Source organism: Ips typographus, linkage group LG3 (genome assembly GCF_016097725.1).
Source record: "Ips typographus isolate SLU linkage group LG3, UJ_Ityp_2.0, whole genome shotgun sequence".
Taxonomy (NCBI): domain Eukaryota; kingdom Metazoa; phylum Arthropoda; class Insecta; order Coleoptera; family Curculionidae; genus Ips; species Ips typographus.
Window position 1 is genome coordinate 20,579,151 of NC_138424.1, and position 18,917 is coordinate 20,598,067.

Consider the following 18,917-nt stretch of genomic DNA (forward strand, 5'->3'; position numbering starts at 1 on the left):
GGCTGTCAAATTGAAAATTGTCAAATTCAAACTTTACAGCAAACAACTTAGTTTTAACACTAAATAACTCAGTTTTTCGACATTTTAGGTAAAAACGCTATACAGAGTGGTTGAAACAGAATTTCAAGGGCTACAAATTGATATATTGAATTACCCTGTAACTATCATAATAACAGAGTTAAGGCTGTCAAATTGAAAATTGTCAAATTCAAACTTTACAGCAAACAACTTAGTTTTAACACTAAATAACTCAGTTTTTCGACATTTTAGGTAAAAACGCTATACAGAGTGGTTGAAACAGGATTTCAAGGGCTACAAATTGATATATTGAATTACCCTGTAACTGTCAAAATAACAGAGTTATGGGCTGTCAAAGTGAAAAGTGTCAAATGTCAAAACTTTACAGCAAACAACTTAGTTTTAACAGTAAATAACTCAGTTATTCCACATTTTAGGTAAAAACGCTATACAGAGTGGTTGAAATAGAATTTCAAGGGCTACAAATTGATATATTGAATTACCCTGTAACTGTCAAAATAACAGAGTTATGGGCTGTCAAAGTGAATATTGTCAAATTCAAACTTTACAGCAAACAACTTAGTTTTAACAGTAAATGTCTGTTATTCGACATTTTAGGTAAAAACGCTATACAGAGTGGTTGAAACAGAATTTCAAGGGCTACAAATTGATATATTGAATTACCCTGTAACTGTCAAAATAACAGAGTTATGGGCTGTCAAAGTGAAAAGTGTCAAATGCCAACACTTTACAGCAAACAACTTAGTTTTAACACTAAATAACTCAGTTTTTCGACATTTTAGGTTAAGACGCTATACAGAGTGGTTGAAACAGAATTTCAAGGGCTACAAATTGATATATTGAATTACCCTGTAACTGTCAAAATAACAGAGTTATGGGCTGTCAAAGTGAAAAGTGTCAAATGTCAAAACTTTACAGCAAACAACTTAATTTTAACACTAAATAACTCAGTTTTTCGACATTTTAGGTAAAAACGCTATGCAGAGTGGTTGAAATAGAATTTCAAGGGCTACAAATTGATATATTGAATTACCCTGTAACTGTCATAATAACAGAGTTATGGGCTGTCAAAGTGAAAATTGTCAAATTCAAACTTTACAGCAAACAACTTAGTTTTAACAGTAAATGTCTGTTATTCGACATTTTAGGTAAAAACGCTATACAGAGTGGTTGAAACAGAATTTCAAGGGCTACAAATTGATATATTGAATTACCCTGTAACTGTCATAATAACAGAGTTATGGGCTGTCAAAGTGAAAAGTGTCAAATGTCAAAACTTTACAGCAAACAACTTAGTTTTTACACTAAATAACTCAGTTTTTCGACATTTTAGGTAAAAACGCTATACAGAGTGGTTGAAACAGAATTTCAAGGGCTACAAATTGATATATTGAATTACCCTGTAACTGTCATAATAACAGAGTTATGGGCTGTCAAAGTGAAAAGTGTCAAATGTCAAAACTTTACAGCAAACAACTTAGTTTTTACACTAAATAACTCAGTTTTTCGACATTTTAGGTAAAAACGCTATACAGAGTGGTTGAAACAGAATTTCAAGGGCTACAAATTGATATATTGAATTACCCTGTAACTGTCATAATAACAGAGTTATGGGCTGTCAAAGTGAAAATTGTCAAATTCAAACTTTACAACAAACAACTTAGTTTTAACAGTAAATGTCTGTTATTCGACATTTTAGGTAAAAACGCTATACAGAGTGGTTGAAACAGAATTTCAAGGGCTACAAATTGATATATTGAATTACCCTGTAACTGTCATAATAACAGAGTTATGGGCTGTCAAAGTGAAAAGTGTCAAATGCCAAAACTTTACAGCAAACAACTTAGTTTTAACACTAAATAACTCAGTTTTTCGACATTTTAGGTAAAAACGCTATACAGAGTGGTTGAAACAGAATTTCAAGGGCTACAAATTGATATATTGAATTACCCTGTAACTGTCATAATAACAGAGTTATGGGCTGTCAAAGTGAAAAGTGTCAAATGTCAAAACTTTACAGCAAACAACTTAGTTTTTACACTAAATAACTCAGTTTTTCGACATTTTAGGTAAAAACGCTATACAGAGTGGTTGAAACAGAATTTCAAGGGCTACAAATTGATATATTGAATTACCCTGTAACTGTCATAATAACAGAGTTATGGGCTGTCAAAGTGAAAATTGTCAAATTCAAACTTTACAGCAAACAACTTAGTTTTAACAGTAAATGTCTGTTATTCGACATTTTAGGTAAAAACGCTATACAGAGTGGTTGAAACAGAATTTCAAGGGCTACAAATTGATATATTGAATTACCCTGTAACTGTCATAATAACAGAGTTATGGGCTGTCAAAGTGAAAAGTGTCAAATGCCAAAACTTTACAGCAAACAACTTAGTTTTAACACTAAATAACTCAGTTTTTCGACATTTTAGGTAAAAACGCTATACAGAGTGGTTGAAACAGAATTTCAAGGGCTACAAATTGATATATTGAATTACCCTGTAACTGTCATAATAACAGAGTTATGGGCTGTCAAATTGAAAATTGTCAAATTCAAACTTTACAGCAAACAACTTAGTTTTAACAGTAAATGTCTGTTATTCGACATTTTAGGTAAAAACGCTATACAGGGTGGTTGAAACAGAATTTCAAGGACTACAAATTGGTATATTAAACCACCTTGTAATGGGCCTATCCCACATATCATAAATTTTTGTTTTAATGTCTGGAATCGAAAGAATAGGATCAAAAAACTAATTTTTCATATTCTTGAAGAAAAAATTATGGTCGTAAATGTTCCTGCATTAGTTTGAATTTGTCCATTAAATTTAAAAGATCTGTTTTGGCGCGCATGTGACGTACGTAATTCTGGGCGATTTTATTGGCTGTTGCACGCCATCTGATTCACTTCTTGTCGCTGATTGGTTGATAGTGTAGTACGTCACCGGCGGCGGGCGTTTTAAACATGAGATTAATGTAGTTTTTATCATCATTTTTTTTCTATTTAGACTTAATATTTTTGAAAACAACAAAATACGGGTATAATATTTTCAATCCGTCTTTGTAGTTATGAAATAAAAAAAAATTGCAATTGCTAAATTGCTTGCTGTAAAGTTTTCACTTTGACAGTCAATAACTCTGTTATTTTAACAGTCACAGGGTGGTTCAATATACCAATTTGTAGCCCTTGAAATTGTCTTTTGACGACCCTGTATAAATAAAATCTGTTGTTTGGTAGACGACCCCATTAACGCCTTTGGTGAAGAAGGAAGAAGAAAAAACAATGGACTGTCTGTGAATGCAACCGTGCATTTTTATACACCTCAAACATAATAATTCTTTCCATATTGAACTGACGGGACGGGCAATTCCATATCGGAACGCGAAGAATAAAATATCGACTTAATCATAAACTTTTCCCCGAGGCTGCATTTATTACGCCGCGGGAAACTTTCCTTGCGATTCTTTCTACCTAATTGGTCATGTATTATGGATGTTCGAAGGGTTCGAACTTTTTAATGAGAAAAAAGACTTTGTCATTGTCCCCCATAAGCTGTTAATATTGTCACGAATGGAAAATTCATTAATTTAAAAGATGCACTTGAAATATGAAAATATTCGAAGATGGTAAAATAATAAAATGCACGAGGCAATATGAAATCAATCATCAATATCAAATGAAATCAATATGAAAATGCATACAGGAATATGAAATCAAGCGACGACAGATAGATTTCGTCACTAAACCGATTTGGTATAATAAATAAGGCTTGACGTTCGTTGGTAAGGCAGACGGTAGAAGACAGTCAGGAGACTCCGTCTCGTGCCACAAGATGTAGTAGTCCCGAATTCTGCAACCAGCACCTGGTTCGTAAACTAATGAAATAGTGAATCATTCTTAAACTATAATAATCGCGAGTGCCAGTTTTTCTATTATAGTATTTGTGCAAGGAAAGATTACTGTTTAAAGTGTTACTTTTGAAAATTACGTTTGATGATTTTATACCGATTTGTCAAGTTGATAACCATTTATATTATTCTAATTTTGGCCTATAAAGTGACATTTTTCAAAACTGATTAGAGTGACAAAACGTTTTACTTTTCGTAACTAGTTATGAAAAGTTCATTTCATCACTCCCTATTTTTATGCATTTCCGTAGAAACATATGGGCGACATCCATCATAACATGTCATTGTCACTGTTTATACAAGGTGCTATGAAAGTGAATATTTGCGTTAAATCACTTTAAAAGATGGTTTTAACAGCTTTTTGGTCAAAATTAGAAAAAATTATGTATGCAACACGTTTCGAAAATGTCTTATTGTGTAACTCATTCAAATTGTAGGACCTCGCCCTACAAAAATTCATTCGTTACACAAAATCGATCTTTTCGTAACTGGTTACATAAATAGCTATTTTCTATCAAGTGGTTATACGAAAAACTTGCCTGCGGTAGCTGGAGAATCAGGATCTTCATCCGGATAACCGTTGTCTTCTTCTTCAGTGGCCATCATTTGAACCACTGGGATTTCTAGGACGAAAATTTGTACTGATTAGTTTTGATTGACTTTTTTGGTAAAGTTGGAGACTTACTGATGCAGGGTGCAATGTGGGATCTGCTCTGTTGATATCCTTTTGCGCATCTATTGCAAGTGATTCCAACCACTCCGTCCTTGCAGGGACATTGTCCATTCTCCTGATTGCAGGTTTTTCCAGAGGCTCCAATTGGATGACAATCGCAGGCTGCAACAAAATTGAGAATAGTGTTTGTGGAGTGGATATGATTCGGGAGATTTCAAGAACGTATATTAAAGAAAAGATTATAATAAACGTACATCAAAAATAACATTTCCGGCAATGAAATTTGTACTATTGTTTTGGAATCCCCCTTCCTTTAAATTAGGTTAGAAAAGGATAGAAACTAATCTAAAGAAAGAAATAGTCATATTTAACCTGTAGGTACTTCATAGAGTGTTCATACTGTATAGTTTTGAATGCTTACAATTTTTGTAAGCATTCAAATATGTTTCATATATTATTTAAAAATGAGTAAAATTCATATTAGCTTTGTTTAGGTTTATCATTCTGTACTGTTTCCAATGTTGCCAGGTCTACCGTTAAAACGGTATATCTACCGTTTTTCTGTTTTTTTACAAATAGTCTACCGTTTTTAATTACGTTATTATTATAAACTTTTCATATACTTTTTCAGTTTTTTGACAATAAATGTCACTTCCTAGTCTAGCTAAATAGTCTTCTAAAATCACGTGACAACGTTTTCTTACAGCGTTTTCTTACAGTATTTGATATAAAACGTGTTTCTGAGAATTATGACAGATATTTTGATAATTATCACGTGACCGTCTAGCTAAATAGTGTTCTACAATCACGCGACAACTGTCACTAACGTCAAAACTGTCAAACTGTGCTCAAAAATTATTAAACGTGTTTCTGAGAATTATGACAGTTATTTTGACAATTATCACGTCACGTTCTAGCTAGATAGTGTTCTACGATCACGTGGCAACGGTCATTAACGTCAAAACTGTCAAAATGTACTCAAAAGTTGCAAAAATCAGGATTTAGAAACCTTTTCTTGCAGTATTTAATATTAAACGTGTTTCTGAGAATTATGACAGTTATTTTGACAATTATCACGTGACCTTCTAACTAAATAGTGTTCTTCTATCACGTGACAACTGTCACTAACGTCAAAACTGTCAAACCATGCCCTAAAGTTGCAAAAATCAGGGTTTAGAAAAGTTTTCTTGCAGTATTTGACATTAAACGTGTTTCTGAGAATTATGACAGCTATTTTGACAAATTTCACGTGAGCGTCTAACTAAATAATGTTCTAAAATAACGTGACAACGGTCGCTAACGTCAAAACTGTCAAAATGTGCTCAAAAGTTGCAAAAATCAGGGTTTAGAAACGTTTTCTTGCAGTATTTGATATTAAACGTGTTTCTGAGAATTATGACACTTATTTTGACAATTGTCACGTGATCGTCTAGCTAAGTATTGTTCTACAATCACGTGACAACTGTCACTAACGTCAAAACTGCCAAACTGTGCTCAAAAGTTGCAAAAATCAGGATTTAGAAACGTTTTCTTGCAGCATTTGATATAAAACGTGTTTCTGAGAATTATGACAGTTATTTTGACAATTATCACGTGACCTTCTAACTAAATAGTGTTCTACAATCACGTGACAACTGTCACTAACGTCAAAACTGCCAAACTGTGCTCAAAAGTTGCAAAAATCAGGATTTGGAAACGTTTTCTTGCATTATTTAATATTAAACGTGTTTCTGAGAATTATGACAGTTATTTTGACAATTGTCACGTGATCGTCTAGCTAAATATTGTTCTAAAATCACGTGACAACTGTCACTAACGTCAAAACTGCCAAAATGTGCTCAAAAGTTACAAAAATCAGGATTTAGAAACGTTTTCTTGCAGTATTTGATATAAAAGGTGTTTCTGAGAATTATGACAGTTATTTTGACAATTGTCACGTGATCGTCTAGCTAAATATCGTTCTACAATCTCGTGACAAAGGTCACTAACGTCAAAACTGCCAAACTGTGCTCAAAAGTTGCAAAAATCTGGATTTAGAAACTTTTGCTTGCAGTATTTGATATAAAAGGTGTTTCTGAGAATCATGACAGTTATTTTGACAATTATCACGTGGCCGTTTAGCTAAATAATGTTCTACAATCACGTGACAACGGTCACTAACGTCAAAACTGTCAAACCATGCTCTAAAGTTGCAAAAATCAGTGTTTAGAAACGTTTTCTTGCAATATTTGATATAAAACGTGTTTGTGAGAATTATGACAGTTATTTTGACAATTATCACGTGACCTTCTAACTAAATAGTGTCCTTCTATCACGTGACAACTGTCACTAACGTCAAAACTGTCAAACCATGCTCTAAAGTTGCAAAAATCAGGGTTTAGAAAAGTTTTCTTGCAGTATTTGACATTAAACGTGTTTCTGAGAATTATGAAAGTTATTTTGATAATTATCACGTGACCTTCTAACTAAATAATGTTCTACAATCACGTGACAATGGTCACTAACGCCAAAACTGTCAAACCATGCTGTAAAGTTACAAAAATCAGGATTTAGAAACGTTTTCTTGCAGTATTTGATATAAAACGTGTTTCTGAGAATTATGACAGTTATTTTGACAATTTTCACGTGACCTTCTAACTAAATAATGTTCTACAATCACGTGAAAATGGTCACTTACGCCAAAACTGTCAAACCATGCTGTAAAGTTACAAAAATCAGGATTTAGAAACGTTTTCTTGCAGTATTTGATATTAAACGTGTTTCTGAGAATTATGACAGTTTTTTTGACAAATATCACGTGACCGTTTAGCTAAATAGTGTTCTACAATCACGTGACAACTGCCTCTAACGTCAAAACTGCCAAACCATGCTCTAAAGTTGCAAAAATTAGAGTTTAGAAACGTTTTCTTGCAGTATTTGATATTAAACGTGATTCTGAGAATTATGACAGTTATTTTGACAATTGTCACGTGATCGTCTAGCTAAATATTGTTCTACAATTACGTGACAACTGCCACTAACGTCAAAACTGCCAAACTGTGATCAAAAGTTGCAAAAATCAGGATTCAGAAACGTTTTCTTGCAGTATTTGATATAAAACGTGTTTCTGAGAATTATAACAGTTATTTTGACAATTATCACGTGACCTTCTAACTAAATAGTGTTCTACAATCACGTGGCAACTGTCACTAAAGTCAAAACTGTCAAAATGTGCTCAAAAGTTGCAAAAATCAGGATTTAGAAACCTTTTCTTGCAGTATTTGATATAAAAGGTGTTTCTGAGAATTATGACAGTTATTTTGACAATTATCACGTGACCGTCTAGCTAAATAATGTTCTACAATCACGTGACAACGCTCACTAACGTCAAAACTGTCAAACCATGCTTTAAAGTTGCAAAAATGAGGGTTTAAGAACGTTTTCTTGCAGTATTTGATATAAAATGTGTTTCTGAGAAGTATATTTTGATTATTATCACATGACCATGACCGTGGCAACAGTGATTGTTTCGAATATGTTATAATCTCGTCAATCAGTATTAAGCAATACTTATTCCATCCATGCAGATGACACAATTGCAATGTGCGAGAACAGTTCCAAAATCCAAACCAGGTTTTCAAACCTGTACATATCGCTCAAAACATGATCCTCGATCCGCTCCAAAAGAGGATTGACTGAATCCTACTCTATCGGACCAAAATTTTAATCTTTTTCAAGACAGTAGAGCTTTATTCGATTCAAAAATTACATCTTGCTTGTATGCTTCTGCACTGTAAGTGTAACAAATGAAACGAAAAAGAACCCTTACCAAAATAACATCTATTTACTAAAATTAGAGTGCTGTTACAATAAAACTAAGTGTAAAAATTACCCTGATTTTAAATAATCGTTCAACAAACTGATATTGCCATAATTCCCAAATTCCCCAGTTCTAAAGGATAAGAGCAAAAAAGTGTTATTTTAACTGGTTGACAGAGTCTTAAGACCAGCTTTAACCACTAAATCACAACTACCAGATAAACTGAAAGATAAACAGGACAGTGTTGAGCTTGTTGTAATGGGTTTGCTTGAAAATTTATCTATGAAGGTTTATTCTCTATTTGCGCAGTATATTATAAGTTTCTCTGGAGTTGAGTAAATATTAAATACTTGCCTTGGTCCTGGTGTACCTATACCCTCCTGGGTCTTATTTGACGAGAAGAAAATGCTATTTAATTTATTTATGGCCGGTAAATAATCTTTTTTTATCGCTCGTAATGGTTGTAACTGTAATAACGAGTGAAAAATCACCAAACGAATGGTGTGTGTTGTGGTTTAGAGATGAAATTACGTTTGTACTTAGTCAACTGCCTCTCTACAGGGTATATCCACTTTGATTTATGACTTAAATTATAAATAACACACGAAAGATACATTTAACTGTAAGACAAAGTATCCATTTGATTTACACTCTAATGGTACGTTCAAATGTGCAGTATTTGCGTAAATCAAACCAGTGTGGATAGTTTGTGCTGTTTTTTGACCAATCAGAAACTATCCCACCGTGAAGAAATTTACGCAAATGAGTAGAAAAATCCGTTTTTGGAGAAAATGCACAGAGAGTTTAAGAAATTTCAAGAGAATGATGAAAAAACTAATAAATGCAGATCAAAAGCAACAATTGGATTGGAATTGGAAATGATAGAATGTAAAGTCTACATTTTGTATGTTTCTTCGAAGAACCTTACTGTAAGTAAACTTTACAGCCCCATTGAGCCAAATTTGACATACTTCTTCTTCTTATTCCACACGTGGCAGTTGTCATAACTGTCGAAAGCTGTTTCATCAGTGATCGTCGTGTAAAACACTAGTTGATATGAACTGTAAATCATACGTATAATATTATAAATAAACTTGTCTTGATTCACTGTGAAAAAAATCAACTAAAATCAGAGAAAATATCAGAAAAAAGTAGAAAAACTACAGGGTGGTCCAGTTTTAAGTGTCAATAATTCATCATTTGATAGCCAATCAAAAAATAAGTTGACTTGCATTGTGTCATTTTTCTGAAAAACGTTTCCTAAGGAAGATACAGTCCTCCAAATTTCAATTTAAAAAATCGTTTTATAGTTTAAAACTGAACATTCAAGACTTGTGAAAGTCCAAATTTGTACTGAATAGTCTAAAAACTTTTTTACTACTAGGAATGGTCTTATGATTCGCTTTCTCAGACTGCCATCCTGGTTGAGTGTCTGAAACTGGCATTCAAGAACTAAAAAAAGTCCGGAAATCAAGACAAAGATTGTATTGTGCATGAGACTCATTTTTTACTACTAAAAATAATATAAAAGTTGACTTTTAATGCTAGAACTGACTTTACTAGGACTAAAGAGAGTCCAAAAGTATATTTTCAAGACTTTAATTGGTGTACAACTCAATTTTCTGGACTAGACAACAAGTCTAGAAGTAAATTAAATTTTCGGACATTTTATTTCTAAAAATTAATTCTCAAGACTATTATTGTAGCATTTGGTACCAAAAATTTTTACTTTTATTACTGAAGAAACTTGACTTTTGGAAATAGTCTTAAACTAGATTTTTCAGTCTTAAAAAGCACTAAAAACAATCTGAATTTCTTAGAGATGCTACAATTTATTGCACCTATGAGTGTAGAAGTCAATTTAATAGGGAAGAAGCTTGAAATAACATTTTCAAGAGTATGGTCAGTGGACACACTTGGTTTTAGGCTTGATAAGTCAAAACATTTGTAAAAATAGTCTTGAAACTCGATTTGAGGCACTGAAAACAGTCTAGTTTATTAAGAAATACCCGAATTTTTAGCACTGAGGTGTCTAGAAGTCGATTTAATAGTGACAAAACTTCGAATGCAATTTTAAGTCTATGAAGAATGTAAAAATTGTTTTTTAAGTTTGCTATGTCAATAACTTGGTGAAGATAGTCTTGAAACTCGATTTTCCAAGCTGAAAGCAGTTTTGAAGCACTAAAAATAGTCCAGAATTCGAAGAAAATGAAAAGCAAAGTAAAAAGCACGAAAAGTTCGTTTTCAAGACAATTTTCATGAATCTAATGTTAATGTCCTGCATCTAAGACTATTTTCAAGACTAAAATATTGAAATTTGTCTTCAAATTATGAAAACTTACTTCAAATGCAAATTTTAAGCTTCTGATGTCACTTTTCATTAGTTCAGTCACATTTTGGGGTTCAAGTCAATTTTTAAGGTTTACCTAAATGTATGAATTTGTTGTAACAAATTCTTGAAAAAGTAGTTTTTATGTCTACAAGTCAATTTTCAGTATTAAAGTCTCTCGATTTGCATGAACACGGGTTACAAACACAATTTTTAAGCTTCTAAAATTTTTATCTTTTCTAAGTCAATTTTTAAAACTAAAGTCTTTCAGTTTGTCTGGAAACTATGAAAATTGGCTACAATAATATTTTTTAAACTTCTTAAGTGAATTTTCCGTTTCCAAGACAATTATTAAGTTGGGTTGGGTTAGTTTTGGGTCTTTGACCGTAATAACGTGTAATAAAGTGCTTGTTCCAAATTTGATCAATATTGCTCCAACGGTCTGACAGTTATGACAAAAAACCGATTTTTTAAACAGAAATTTGAAAGATTGTATTTTCCTTAGGAAAATGACATAATGAATGTCAACTTATTTTTTAATTGGCTATGAATTGGTGAATTATTGACATTTAAAAGTGGACCACCTTGTATAACGATGTAGGACGAGGGGCGTAGTACTTTTAAAATATATTACAATACAAATGACTACATGGTTCACATAATGCCTTGTGACGTTTGATTTATACTTGATTTTATTTATGGAGAATGCCAAGTTTGTTATTTAGATCTATTGGTTCGTTTTGTTCTTATATGGGACTTGCTTAAGATCTACTGAAATTAAGTGGACTATCGTGGAAAATGGATTATCCACGCCTATTTTCCTGTAAATGTTTATTGCGCAATGCTCATTTTTCTGATTCTGTGTAGTTCTTCATTTGGTTTGTCAGCAGGATAAGTAAGAATGTTTCATTATCAATCTTCATAAATTTTAAATTTATTTCTACATACATTTATGGAAATTTAAAAAATTATACATACAGGAATCCCATGATTAGAAAAAAGAGAACTCTTGCTAAAGAATGGCAGAGAGAATTGTGTGTTTCAGAGTGTTAAAACGGATGTGACGTCATTCAACAGTAGGTCACGTGACCACTTAATCAGGAAGTCTGACTAAAACCTTGTGAAATTGTCCCTACGAAATCAACCATAAGAAAAGCGAGTCAACAAATCAATGGACTAGACAAAGATAGGGAATGTCCAGTAAATTATTTTTGGGAAAAATGACAAGAGAATTAAAAAAAAAATAGGAGAATTTAGTGATAAAGAAAAGGCTAACTAGCAACCATTCAAGCAATAGACTATTTGAAAATTATAAATTGCCAAGTAGATGTGATATGACATCTGTAAGTACTCTTTACTCTTTACAGCTCCATGCAGCCAAATTTGACAGTTCCGACGTTAAGTAACACTTTTATACCTTTCCTACGTCGCGTGACAGCTGTCATAACTGTCAAAACCTGTTCACCAGTGACTTAGAACCACAAAACTCCAGTTAGTTGCTTATTTAAGGAATTATACTGTACGTTGTGTTTAAAGCTGCGTGAAGCCAAATTTGACAGTTGGGACGTTAAGGAACACTTACACAATACCTTGTTTGCGTCACGGGACAGCTGTCATAACTGTCAAAACTTACTCACAACTACTCACCAGTGACGTGAAAGAATATAATGCCAAATAGATGAGTTTCTTTGAGGAATTTCACTGTAAGTTGTGTTTACAGCTCCATAGAGCCAAATTTTACAATTCTGACATTGAGGAATTTTGGTTATACTTTTTTTACGTCACGTGACAGTTGACATAACTGTTTAAAATCACTAACCAGCGACCTGAAAGTATAAAATGCCAAATAAATGTGTTTCTTTGAGAAATTTCACTGTAAGTTGTGTTTACAGCTCCAGGAAGCCAAATTTATCAGTTCTGACGCTAAAGAATACTTTAATACTTTGCTTGCGTCACGTGACAGCTGTCATAACTGTGTCAAAACTCACTCACTAGTGACTTGAAGTTATAAAATGCCTAACAGATGTTTTCCTTTGACGAACTGCTCTGTAAGTTGTGTTTACAGCTCCATGGAGCCGAATTTGACAATTCTGACGTTAAGTAACCCTTTTATCCTTTTCTTACGTCACGTGATAGCTGTCATAACTATCAAAACTCACTCACTAGTTACCTGAAAATATAAAATGCCAAACAGATGTTTTCCTTTGATGAGTTGCACTGTAAGTTGTGTTTACAGCTCCATGGAACCGAATTTCACAATTCGGACGTTAAGTAACACTTTTATACTTTTCTTATGTCACGTGACAGCTGTCATAACTATCAAAACTCATTTCTCAGTGACCTGAAAGTATAAAATGCCAAATAGAGGTATTTCTTTCAAGAATTTTACTGTAATTGTGTTTACAGCCCCATGGAGCTAAATTTGACAGTTAGGATATTAAGGAACACCTCAATACTTTGCTTGCGTCACGTGACGGATGTCACAACTGTCAAAACTCACTCACTAGTGACCTGAAATTATAAAATGCCAAACAGATGTTCTTCTTTGACGAATTGCACTGTAAGTTGTGTTTACAGCTTCATCTAGCCAAATTTGACAGTTGGGCCGTTAAGAAACACTTTGATACTCTTTGCCCGTCACATAACAGCTGTCAAAACTGTCAAATCTCACTCTCAAGGTGACCTGAAAGCGTAAAATGCCAAATAGACGTGTTTCTTTGAGGAATTGCACTTTAACGTGTTTTTACAGCTCCATGAAGCTAAAATTTGGCAGCTCTGATGCTAGAAAATACTTGAATATTTTGCTTGCGTCACGTGACAGCTGTCTTAACTGTCAAAACTCATTCACCCGTGACATAAAAGTATAAAATGTCAAATCGATGTGTTACTTTGAGGAACTGCACTGTAAGTTGTATTTATAGCTCCATATGGAGCCAGATGTGACAGTAGGATGCTTGCGTCGCGTGACAGCTGTCATAACTGTCAAATTTAAAGTCTTAAACTGTCACTTAACGTCACAACTGCCAAATTTAACTCAACACTAAAACAACTCACTGTCAGTGTCACTAAACGTCATAGCTAGTTTAGTTTGTCAAAGCGGATCACCTTTTTCCAACCACACGAATTAAAAGCTTTTTGAGTTTTTCGACGTTGCCAAAATGCTTGACTTTGGTAATTTTCTAGCTTTTTCACGTTTTACGAAAATCTGACAACAATCTGAATGTAGCGAAAAGGCTTAAAGAAGGTTTTTCTATACAAATTTCAGAAACCATATTTTACCAAAAACCGTTGAATATAAGTTTAGCGAATACATATTACATAAAATATAAAAATGTATAATATTATATATTTATTTTTTTATTTATTTTTAGAATTTTATACAGAACTGAATACAATTACAAAGGAGAGAGGATGATATTTAAAAAAGTTGGCTTTAATGACAACTAAAAACTAAAAATAAGAACATACATTTGATTTTTTTAAAATGATGTATACATATGTAAATATGTATAATATATGCAATACTCGTACATTTACGGCTCACTGTATTAAAATACTACACCATTTTTAACTGTAATTCAGAAAGAGTCAAGAACAATTCAGAATAAGCAACTGTAATTCAGAAATCGTAAAGTGCAATTCAGAAAGTATGTCAAGTGTAATTCAGTTTAATTTTTAACCTAAACTGTGTTATTTTTTCATAACATTCATTGAGTTTCAGCTTTGGTAATTTTATCCACAGATAATGTATTTTATGGAATTGCCTTTGAATGTTCTGAACTTCCTTTGCTTGTTTCTGAATTGCAGTTCCTTATTCTGAATCTCACTTGGCCTTTTCTGAACTACATTTGGAAATGGTGTAGAGGGTTTTCTCATCGTAGAAAATTGTAAAGTTGAATCCTGTACCAATTAGCCCTAATCCATCGTTTGTTCGTTTCGAAGAAGAAACGTGAGGGCACATTCCAAATCCAACAAATTTAATCAGGACGATGTGCACCCCATTAGTAAATAGTGGAGCACAAAGCCAAACTGACTGTTTGGGAAACGTCTGATTAGAGTATAAAACAACATGAATGACTTTGTTTACTAACGATTATTTCCTTCCTATCAATTTTGACCAATCGCAATGAAGAATTAGTATAACAAATGTAAATTTTAAGTGGAAAAATCACTTAACAACTGTCAACTTAGCTGTCAGCAGTTTTTCCGGAAAAAAAATCGAAAAAATTTCACACTTCTCACAGCAACATAAAGAATAGTGTTACCCTTTCTAGCTTGAAAGTTATTGTTCTTATTGTTTTAATTAAAATAAAATGTTTATTTAACTCAGGAAATAATCTTACCAAATATCCCTCGTGGATCTAATTTTTCCTGTGGAAAAATTGGAATACGCGTTTCTAAGTAATTTGTTTAGAGACTCGTTTTTCCGAATTTTTCCGGAAAAATTAAATGCACTAGGGATATTACCCCCGAAAATAAGGTATAAATTACACTATTCTCTACAGGGTGTCCCATGTTATTTACGTCGCTCATTTACAGTAAAACCGTTAATTTAAAACTAATTTTATGTTTCCTTCCTTTCCAATCTCAAACTACAACTGTTCTAAGTAATTTTTTTATCTGATTTTTCAATGAAATAGATTGGCATCACAGATGATGAATTAAAGCTGAAATCCATTTCCATTCCTTTTTAACTCCAATAAGCGACCACGACCGTAAAAGTATTTTTACCTTGTTTGCCTAAGGGCTCTCAAGCGAATCGCTCGGTATTGACAGAAGCTTCCTTTCCACATCAATATTTGATCATTGTTATTATCCGTAGAAAAGTTATGGATTTTTTATTATTTGGCCGAAAGCTAAAACGGTTTTTCATTCACCAAGTGGATAGAGAGCGGACGTTAAAGTTTAATTTAAAATGTTTTCGTATCGATTTTCTATAGTTAGTTGCAGAGTAAAAGGTTAAGTTCATATTAGGTATATCAGTTGAAGTTTAAAAATAATTAAAACTTGCGGTAACGGTAAATCTAAGTAGTAAGTGGCAACAGCGCAACTTAATTTTACACGGTTGCCAGCTGCGAATTTAAATTGTCACAATTTTCCAAATATTTTAAGGTCACGTGACTTGCCGCGACTTTTTTTTGAGCTCGCTTAAAATTTTTGCAACATTTTTGAATTTTCTAATAATATTATGGTCACGTGTTTTTTTCCGCAATTGCCTGGTTTTCTCGACATTTTTTTTAAGGTCACGTGAGTTTTTTTTGACATTTGAAAGATTTTCAGAATTTTCCCAAACATTTCAAGTACACGTGCTGTCATTTTGAAGTATTTGTCAATATTTCTTAAGGTCACTTGGTATTTTGTGATTTTGCTCTTGCAGTGTCATACGCAAATGCAGACTTTTCTATGTAAAAAACGACATTTTCCGCGTGTCACATGACTGCAATTGACAACTTTCAACTTAATTTTACACGGTTGCCAGCTGCGAATTTAAATTGTCACGATCACGTGACGTGCTTTTACAATTTTGGCTTTTCCAACTGTCTAATTAAGGGTTTGTCAATATTGCAGTGAAAAATTTTTAAATTTTCCAAAAATATTATGGTCACGTGTCTTTTTCCGCCATCACGTTTTTTTAAGGTCACGTGACTTTTTTTGACATTTGAAAGATTTTCAGAATTTTCCCAAACATTTCAAGATCACGTGTCTTGCTGTCATTTTGAAGTATTTGTCAATATTTCTTAAGGTCACTTGCTATTTTGCTCTTGCAGTGTCATACGCAAATGCAGACTTTTCTACGTAAAAAACGACATTTTCCGCGTGTCACATGACTGCAATTGACAACTTTCAACTTAATTTTACACGGTTGCCAGCTGCGAATTTAAATTGTCACGATCACGTGACGTGATTTTACAATTTTGGCTTTCCCAACTGTTTGAACGTGATTTGCATACTTCCACTTAACTTTACAGGGTTGCCTTGCTGCAAATTTAAATTGTCACGTGATCGTAACGTGCTTTTACAATTTCAGCTTTCCCTAACTTAAAAAAATTTGATGGTCACGTGACCGTCATTTTGTGGTTTCCTCAATATTTCTATTTTTAGAGCTCACGTGACTTTTCGGCACAATTTTATGATCAAGTGACTTAACGTGGTTATTTTGCTATTTTGTTAAATTTTTCCAAATATTTTCAGGTCACGTGACTTGCCGCAACATGTGCCATTTTTAAGGGTTTGTCAATATTTCCGTCAAAATTTTTTAAATTTTCTAAAATTATTATGGTCACGTGTTTTTTTTCCGCCATCGCGTGGTTTTTCCGACGTTTTTTTTAAGGTCACGTGACTTTTTTTGACATTTGAAATATTTTCAGAAGAGTCAAGAACCGAGAATTGTCACCAAAACTGTCAAGGTCACGTGTCTTGCTGTCATTTTTAAGTATTTGTCAATATTTCTTAAAATCACTTGCTATTTTCAGAAATGTCTCAAATTTAAAAAAACTTTTAAGGTCACGTTAATTTTTCCGCCGTTTGGTCACGTGACTTTTCTCGCTATTTTTGAAGATTTTTTTCGCTCTAGCAGCCTTCAACGTTTGAATTTTCACCATTTTCTTGACATTTTTTCCCTTTAAGTGGGTTTTACAAGCGATTTTGTCCCTTACTGTCTTTTCAACCTGTGTTTTTGGCAGTTCAAACTTTGACACCGCTTTTCTTCCTGACTTTACCAAATTTTGTAGATTTTTTTTATGTTATCGGATAGAAAATTTAACGAAGATTCCAAAAATGTGCTTAAAACAGTCATTTTCTCACTCCAAGTGGGTTTTCCAGGCGATTTTGTTCCTGACTGTCCTTTCAAACTGTGTTTTTGTCAGTTCAAACTTTGACACCGCTTTTCTTCCTGACTGTACAAAATTTTGTTGTGTTTCTCCATGCCATTGGATAGGAAATTTAATGAAAATTCCAAAAATGTGCTTAAAAAAGTAATTTTCTCACTCCAAGTGGGTTTTACAGTCGATTTTGTCCCTGACTGTCCTTTTAAATTGTGTTTCTGTCAGTTAAAACTTTGACACCGCTTTTCTTTCTGACTGTTCAAAATTTTGTAGTATTTTGCCAAGTTATAGGTTAGGAAATTTAATGAGCATTCCAAAAAAGTGCTTAAAACAGTAATTTTCTCACTCCAAGTGGGTTTTACAGGCGATTTTGTCCCTGACTGCCCTTTCAAACTGTGTTTCTGTCAGTTAAAACTTGACTCCGCTTTTCTTCCTGATTGTACCAAATTTTGTTGTGTTTTTCCATGTTATTGGATAGGAAATTTAAGAAAAATTCCAAAAAAGTGCTTAAAAGAGTAATTTTCTCACTGCAAGTGGGTTTTACAGGCGATTTTGTCCCTGACAGTCATTTCAAATTGTGTCTCTGTCAGTTAAAATTTTGACACGGCTTTTTTCCCTGACTTTACCAAATTTTTTAGAATTTTTTCAGGTTATTGGTCAGGAAATTTAACAAAAATTCCAAAAATGTGCTTAAAAAAGTAATTTTCTCACTCCAAGTGGGTTTTACAGTCGATTTTGTCCCTGACTGTTCTTTTAAATTGTGTTTCTGTCAGTTAAAACTTTGACAACGCTTTTCTTCCTGACTGTACAAAATTTTGTTGTGTTTTTCCATGTCATTGGATAGGAAATTTAAGAAAAATTCCAAAAAAGTGCTTAAAATAGTAATTTTCTCACTCCAAGTGGGTTTTACAGTCGATTTTGTCCCTGACTGCCCTTTCAAACTGTGTTTTTGTTAGTTAAAACTTTGACACCGCTTTTCTTCCTGACTGTACCAAATTTTGTTGTGTTTTTTTATGTTATTGGATAGGAAATTTAATGAGCATTCCAAAAAAGTGCTTAAAACAGTAATTTTCTCACTCCAAGTGGGTTTTACAGGCGATTTTGTCCCTGACAGTCCTTTCAAATTGTGTTTCTGTCAGATAAAATTTTGACACCGCTTTTTTCCCTGACTTTACCAAATTTTGTAGAATTTTTTCAGGTTATTGGACAGGAAATTTAATAAAAATTCCAAAAATGTGCTTAAAAAAGTAATTTTCTCACTGCAAGTGGGTTTTCCAGGCGATTTTATCCCTGACTGTCCTTTCAAATTGTGTTTTTGTCAGTTCAAACTTTGACACCGCT

General features: G+C 33.1%; 1 protein-coding gene across 1 annotated transcript in view; it reads right to left on the minus strand.

The window, feature by feature from the left end:
- The window catches only part of NetA (Netrin-A), a 310,841-nt gene that overhangs the window by 34,024 nt on the left and 257,900 nt on the right, over positions 1-18,917 (minus strand). Inside the window, exons 3-4 of the mRNA XM_081975751.1 lie at positions 4,637-4,786; positions 4,491-4,574 (exon numbers count right to left, since the gene is read on the minus strand). Coding sequence (XP_081831877.1) covers positions 4,491-4,574; positions 4,637-4,786 — 234 coding nt within the window. The remainder of the gene's footprint in view (positions 1-4,490; positions 4,575-4,636; positions 4,787-18,917) is intronic.